General features: G+C 34.9%; 1 protein-coding gene across 1 annotated transcript in view; it reads right to left on the bottom strand.

The window, feature by feature from the left end:
- Positions 1 to 474: 474 nt before the first annotated feature.
- MSH4 (mutS homolog 4) overlaps positions 475 to 7997 on the bottom strand; it is a 55396-nt gene continuing 47873 nt past the window's right edge. Inside the window, exons 16-20 of the mRNA XM_015813204.1 lie at positions 7535 to 7653; positions 5465 to 5593; positions 5201 to 5375; positions 4012 to 4100; positions 475 to 669 (exon numbers count right to left, since the gene is read on the bottom strand). Coding sequence (XP_015668690.1) covers positions 475 to 669; positions 4012 to 4100; positions 5201 to 5375; positions 5465 to 5593; positions 7535 to 7653 — 707 coding nt within the window. The remainder of the gene's footprint in view (positions 670 to 4011; positions 4101 to 5200; positions 5376 to 5464; positions 5594 to 7534; positions 7654 to 7997) is intronic.

Here is a 7997-nt window from a genome sequence, read left to right as displayed (position 1 = left end):
TATATTTATTAAGCCAATGCATCTAGCTAGCCAAAAATGGATTTCTTTAAGTCTCAAATAAAGTGATTAGCAAATTGTTGTTGCTTTGTTTTCTTTCTCTCACAGTCTACTTTTGGACAAAGGACAGTTCATTTGTTTGTATAGTACTATATATTTTATAAGTGACATTAATGAATGAATCAATACATACTTTTTTTAAAAAAATGAGACCTTTTGTAAATAAAAGCTTTCAGTTACGGTAATCTTAATTTTGTGGCTTTTTAAAAAGTGATAATTTCATTACATGTTCTTGTTAATATTTCCAGTTTAATTAACAATGCATTTACTGTACAATTAAAATATAACAACTATATATTACAAAGAAATACTCCAGAAATGTAGTGATTTATAAAAAAAATAATGTTCACGTTAAAATAATTTTCAATTGTTACCGCATCTGCATTAGTTAATCCTGCAGAAAGGAGTGTACATGATTTATGGACATCTGACATCTGCAATTATTTGTTCAGAGGCAATGCAATCAGTTTCATACTTTTTCTTCAAACCTTTCAAGTATATTCGCAAACTGTCTGGATCCAACTGAGAGTTGCGAGCAGTCTGAATCAATCTATTTGCTAAGTGATACATAGCCTTCTCCTTTAACATTTCAGGATCTGTTCTTTGCTGTTGCTGTTCATTTAAAAGGACACACACATATTAAAATCTGAATGTTTAGGATGCTCACAATGTCAGTTATCCAAGTTGATTAATGTATTCTCATGTTAATCATTTAAATCACTGTAGAAGATGAGAATGCAAAGCTACATATAGTGCAGACCTATTCTTGCCACTAAACTTTAGAGTAAGAGTTTGTAGGAACAAGACACGATCTGAAGTGAAACAGATGGGATGAAAACCCTCCTGCTCATTACTCCAAATTGTTTCTGTTTCCAGCCAGATCCTATACCTGTTTGCTGATAGCACTTGGCAAATCTATAGGATAGTGGTGGCGAACCTATGGCATGTGTGCCAGAGGTAGCACGCAGAGCCCTCTCTGTGGACACGCGCACTGATGCCCCAGCCCTGCCTCCCCCCATGGCCCCCTCCTCACCAGCAGCCCCCCGGAAGACAGTTGCCCCCGGGTGCAGCCTGCACAGAGCAGCACAGCCAAAGACATAGCAGCTGGGTAGCAGGGACAAGACTCTGCCCTCGTGCCCTGTTGCATGCAGATGATGCTGCGGGGTGCGGGCAGAGGGCGTGACTGCCGTGACGCTGCAGGGCGATCTGCTGCGGCAGGCTGTGGATGCGGTAGGTGGCCCTGCAGGGGGATGGGTGGCGCGGGCAGGGCAGGGGTGGAGCAGGGGCAGGGGGGATGGTTTTTGGGCACTCGGTGTGTAAAAGGTTCGCCATCACCACTATAGGACATTAGTTGATTGGAGCACCTTTATCCCTTCTCTGAATATAGGTAGTCCTAGACTTATGACCACAATTAAGCCCAAATTTTTGTTGCTAAGCAAGACAGCTGTTAAGTAGTTTTGCCCTGTTTCATGACTTTTCTGGCCACAGTTAAGTAAATCGCTACAGTTGTTAAGTTAGAAACATGGTTGTTAATTGCATATGGCTTCCCCACTGACTTTGCTTATCAGAAGGTTGCAAAATGATGATCACATGACCCCGGGACAATGCAACCATCATAAATATGAACCAGTTGCCAAAGCCTCCAAATTTTGATGACATGGCCGTGGCAATATCGCAACTGCCCTAAGTCTGAAAAACTTTCATAAGTTATTTTTTTTGTGCCGTTGTAACTTTGAATGGTCACTAAACAAATGGTTGTAAGCTGACGATCACCTGTATGGCATACTAATGGCAGTACCCCAGTCCTGGAAACTGTGATACATGTGATCTATATAGGAAAAAGACAACACCAGAATTATCCTTCAGCACTCTAGTTGAATAGAATTGCCACTAGGAATGGTAACGGATAATTGGAAGATTGGCTGACTTAGGCGTCCATTTTTCTTTTATTCCTTATAAGCATTTCCAATTTCTGTACTACATTGGAAAACTTTCATGGGAGAACAATTTGTAGACAATAACTAGAATATGGGAGGGGAAAGGAAAAGCCAGCTTGCTTTCTCCCCTGCAAATACTCCGGACGCTGCAATAATGCTGGAAATAATGAATTAGGAATCCTCCAATTTTTGTTATATAATACAGTTTGGTCTGTAAAGTATGTCATGATGTCCACCTTTTTTTACTGAGCTGTTTTCACTGAAAAGTAAACACATTCTGTCAAAATAATGAAGGGTGATTACTTGATATAACTATCAAAATTTTGCCAGGCCAACAGTAAGAGGCCCTTGCATTCTCATAGAAAAGTTTAACAGTTTCTTTAAAACCATTACATGGGGTGTGGGTGATTGGTTAATTAAAAAAAAGCTTGAGATATTGGACTGCTCTGTCTGGTAGGGATAGTTTGTAAAACAAAAAGAAAAATACTAGCCAGTTATCAGTAAACAATCAAAATAACTTTTCTGCTAGAAGATTGTGCTGCAGGATTTTTGCGATGTAGTCTTCTGCCTGTTACTTCTTAAGTAAACAGAGAAATGTGGATTTGAAGCTCTGTGCTGCCACATTTATGACAAAGATTTATGTCATTTTCATGAGGCACAGGAGCAGTATTTAATCCAGCATACATGGCACTACTGATTGTAGGCTAACCATTTGAAATTTAACGCAGACAAGGTAATGATGAAGGATTAGTCTATGATTAGAGAATATTTAAATTTATCTGCTTGTTAATGGATGTTGCCAGCCTGGGTGAATATCTAAATGGAAGATTGTAAGACTGTGCTTGACAATATTTTTATAAAGATCTGAAAGAGGGGCTGTTTGTCAGAACTTCAGATAAAACAAAAGTAGGAAGTAATAGCATTCAAAATAATCTTGGGATCCTTGAACATTGATTGAAAATCAAAAAATAAAAATAAAACAAAACAAAATAGAAATAAAATTCAAGACTTGAATATAAGCTATTGCATTTTGATATGAAAAAACAAAATGTGAGAACTTTGATGAATTGGAAGCAGCACACGAGAAAAGGCAGCAGCTGCTAAAAATGTTAACACATAAACAAAATACAAAACATTCAGATCATAGAAAATGATGTCTCTTCTGCTCTGTTCTCCATCAATTAGCTGCTCTGATGTACTCTTTACAAGACAGACATTGACAACCTGGGAAACATCAGAAGAATGGACAGAATGGTAAAGAAGGTTGGAAAACAAGTCCTATGAAAAAAGATTTAAAGTGCTTGGTAGATTTAGCCTGAATAGTTAAGGAAAATATGATAGCAGTCTTAAAACCTGAAAGGATGAAATGCAGAAGCCAAAGCGTAACTAATCTTCTGTTGATCCTGAGGGTAGGACTCAAACTATAGGACTGAAGCTACAAGAAAGCAGTTTTCAGTGAAACATTGAAAAAAGTTTTCTAATAATAGGAATCTTTAGCTTTGAAAAGCACTGCCTGTGAAGTGTTGGGCTCTATAGAGCCATCTGTCAGAGATGCTGTCGTGCCATCCTAAAATGCCAATGTAATACTGAATTGGATCGGATGAGGACCAAAATATTCCCTCAACTCTCTGCCTTTATTGTATTGAAACATAATATGATTTGTTGAGTTGAGTGAATTCAGCCTTTGATCTGCAAACTGTATTATGCTTATTGCATTGGGGAAACATGATTAAACAAATCAAAGTTTAGTGCAGGTTAAGATTTAAACCTATGGCTTTTATATATATATATATATAGTCATTTTTCTTTTATTGCCAGAGTTACTGATATTTCTATGGCTTCTGTGGTTTTATTCATATTGTATATTTCTCCACATGTCACTACAAAAAAAAGTAGAGTGCACATCTCAAAATATTTTTTCAACAAAATTCAATAAAAAGTAAGCATGTTAATAATAGCATATAACATTAAAAACTGCATTGTATATTCTGAAGTTATGTGCTAATATAATACATACCATCATTTGTTTATCAATAAGAGTTACTAGCTTCTTGGCCTCCAATATTATTGATAATGGAAGAGAGGAAACCTCTGCAGCTTTCAAGCCTAAATGTAAAAAAAAATGAAGCTATTTTTTACTGTGAAAGATAACGCTGTTTAATAAAAATGTCTGACTTGCCAAATGCCGGATGAAAAGCAGTTCAAACTCTTTCCTTCCTATTATTAATATTAACCATAAGCCAGTGTTACCTTGGCACATTTCCTTTTTAAACAGGATTTAAAGTAAGCTTGCCGATCACAATTAAGGAGAACATTTTTTTAAAAAACCAAATGAGAATTCAAGTAGATATGATGCTAAATTGGAAAGACAAGATGACTAAACAACATGACATACTTTTATGGGTCTATTTCTTAATCAGGTTTACAAAATCAAAAGCACAATGCTGATACCAGATTTCTATATTTTTAACAACAAATCTACGTATCATTCTTTTTCCCCATTCTCTATTCCAAATATTGTAATCTGCCAAGAACCCATCGATATCACAATTGTCATATTGTCACATAATGTCACATATCATATTATATTCTGAATCCTACAGAGTAACTACCTAGGCTCAAAGATATCAAACATTACAGCAATTTCCAGATCAACAACCTTTCGACAACTTAAACTGTAGACACTATTATGGACTTGAGAAATACCTGTTTTATTGAGGCTGAGACAAGAAAATGAACACAGCATGCACAGCGTAATTATTACAGCTTGTATTACATGCATTTCATTTCTTTCCTAATCTCAATGCTAACAAATTTGACTATTGTATGTACAGTATATGTGTCAACTCAAAACAGAATGATGGAACTAGATCCTGGCCCATGAAAACTTACGGAACCCTAATATAAATTCATCTATTCCTAGTAGTATTTCAAATGCCACAATGAGAAAAATACTGATTAGTGACAAGAAATAAATCATCTTGCAAAATGGAGAGGCTAATAAAAGTAACTAGACTCAATAAGAAACACATCATAAAATATTAATAGTCTTGTTTTTTTAAAAAATAAAAGGCATACTGTTCCAAATGTAACTAAAATTGCATGTGCAAACTCTTGTGCTAGATTATCCTCTCCGCATATGCAGATCATATACTGAAACCTACTTGTGTCTGTTGTCATAAGCCTTAATGAATCAGGACTATTACCATAATTTTTTTCCTCTGTGCATCCTTTAGAAAGAATGTAAGTATAAGCAATTTTCTCCCTAATTTCACAACTGCTTCTTACATGCTGCACTTCAAAGTAATTGTTTTCCACGTTGGGATATAAGTTATCAATCTGACATAATTCCAAGAAATGAGTAGCAAAGAGTGTAAATGCCTGCAAAAGGAAACAACACTTGAATTGTTGAAATGAGAAAAAATAAATAAAAGAAGGTATAAGAAAAAGGATTAAAAAATTAATATTACTTTTAAATTTAGAAGATATTCACAGACTGCATAACATATGCCAATGCCTTCCTCAGGACTGGTACCTCTGCCAAGCTCATCAATTATTATAAGTGATTTGTCATTAGCATTTTGTATGATGTATGTTACCTAATGAAAGAGACATCAAATTTCATTATTAATATTCCACGTGTGGATAAATCCCGCTAATAGATATTTTCATTTCCTACTCAAAACCCAGACAGAAAATTTAGTTTAGTAACAGTCAACCAGCTGCCACATAAAAACAAATCATTAATCAGCACCAACAGCCCAATTCAAAAATTCTTTGCATTCACAATTGTTTCAATTTTCACAAAAGCAAATGCATGCATAACTTTATGCTGTAAGCCGATCTTTCGCGGTGCTTGAGTAATTGAAAAGAAATGCTTGTACAGCAATCATCTTTGATTAATTGTTTGCATGTAAGTAATTGGTTCAGCAGGGCCTGTCCTTGATCTAAATTTCTAAATTCATAACACATCCTTAAAAAGAGACATCAGTGTAGAAATAATGATAATCATATATTCCACTCACATCTACACAAGAAGCAACTTTCAGCAAGTTAGATCACTATTCAAATAATAAAACTGAAGTGAAAATTTAGGATTCAATCCTGTATGTATTAAACCTGTTAGTAGTTTGAATGCAAATAAGGTTTAGCTGAACCCTTATACCCTGCTTGAAAAGAAAGTAACTACTTTGCAGGCTTGCCCAGCAAATGACCTCTTCCAGTGATTATGATGGATAATGAGCTTAATGAATTACATGATAAAATATTCAATCTAATAAAGTGCATATAATCAATGCAAATGTCTCAGTGCATGGATTAAAGGGGACTCTGTATGCTTGAGTGGACTAGAACAATGATACGTCGAAGTTCAGGAGAAGATCAAAGTATGACTGATGGATAAAAGTGCCAAGAATCGGGCATGAACTTCCATGATGTAAAACTGCTCAAGAACACCTAGCCTCCTTCCCAAATCATAACAAAATTGCATACCAAGATTGATGAAAACTAGCTTGTCAGAATCCAATACTGCTCAGAGTCGCCGTAAATGGAGATATAGGCAGCAAATATTTTATTTGATAAATAAAATAAATGAATACCTTTAGGCTATTAAACAGGAGGCAAAGAGGAATGCTGACAGAAGTTTAACATATCTGTGTAGTAGGTAAGAATGCTCCATTTTGATTGCTATTTTGATTGCTGTTTTTTGCTTACTATTTCTTTCTTTATTGTATCTTTTTCACAAGACAACTGATTGTATGCATGGAAACCCTTTCTGGACTATAACTTAACGCATGGATTTATACCCCTCACAAAATTTGGGGATTTTGTGTCTGTTTAAACATTTTTCCTAAAAGAATAAATACATATAATTAAATATGTATAATTAACTGAAACAGAGTTATTTTCAAGTGAGCTAAGGGTGTAGGTAAGGAGAGTAAGTAGGTCATAAAGCTGTCTATGTCAAGATGTCACTACACCCGTATGACACAAAACAATTCATTACACCAATTTATTTATTTGTTTGTCTGTTTGTTTAATTTATGTGCCACCCATCCTGTCCAGAGATGACTCTGGGTGGTTTACAAACATTAGAACCCATTAAAATAATAAAGCAAAAAATAACAACAGTAATAAATACTGTTAGAAGATATTTGCATTGTTTTATGTTGCAGGATCCCATTTAGGTTAGTCACTGGGACCAGAGATTTCGTCTTCCGAGTTTTTGGACTCCTGCTGCAACCCATCTTCAGGGAACTTTTCCCCAGCAGAGTGTGTGCTATGACCGATCCAGATTGGATCCTGCAACATTATCCTGAGACAAATATATATGCATTCATTCATTGTTTTGAATCCTACGAAGCAAAAAGACACAGACATGACATTTGCCTCATTTATATGGTGACATCATGACACACCTGGTATCATTTTGATCTAATAACTGCATCTAACATCTGTTTATGAATATAACCTATGAATCAATTAAATCTGAATCAAGGCCATTTATTAACTAACAATCTCTAACTCAATTAAATGAATACCTCTTTCATTTCTTTCATGAATGTTGATGAATTTGTTTCTATATCATCATCCATACCTATTCTGGTAAATATTTGTTCAGCAATTCTAAAAGCAGAATATTCTGCTGGGACAAAAGAACCTGCAGATTAAAGAAAGAAACAAAACAAATGCCAGATGTTCATAGGTTTGCTGCATTTGAACTAACTTTAGCTTTGTCAAATTTGTGAAACAGTAAAAAAAAATGTACATCATTTTTATACACTATGATATCCTTTTACTTGTAAATCATAATTGGTATACACACACACACACACACACATATAGAAAAAAAAACAAATGCCAGATGTTCATAGGTTTACTGCATTTGAACTAACTTTAGCTTTGTCAAATTTGTGAAACAGTAAAAAAAATGTACATCATTTTTATACACTATGATATCCTTTTACTTGTAAATCATAATTTATTTATTTATTTATTTATTTT

The sequence above is a fragment of the Protobothrops mucrosquamatus genome, unplaced genomic scaffold, assembly GCF_001527695.2.
Source record: "Protobothrops mucrosquamatus isolate PMUCROS unplaced genomic scaffold, P.Mucros_1.0 scaffold142, whole genome shotgun sequence".
Taxonomy (NCBI): domain Eukaryota; kingdom Metazoa; phylum Chordata; class Lepidosauria; order Squamata; family Viperidae; genus Protobothrops; species Protobothrops mucrosquamatus.
This window is presented reverse-complemented; position numbering and strand designations above follow the sequence as displayed.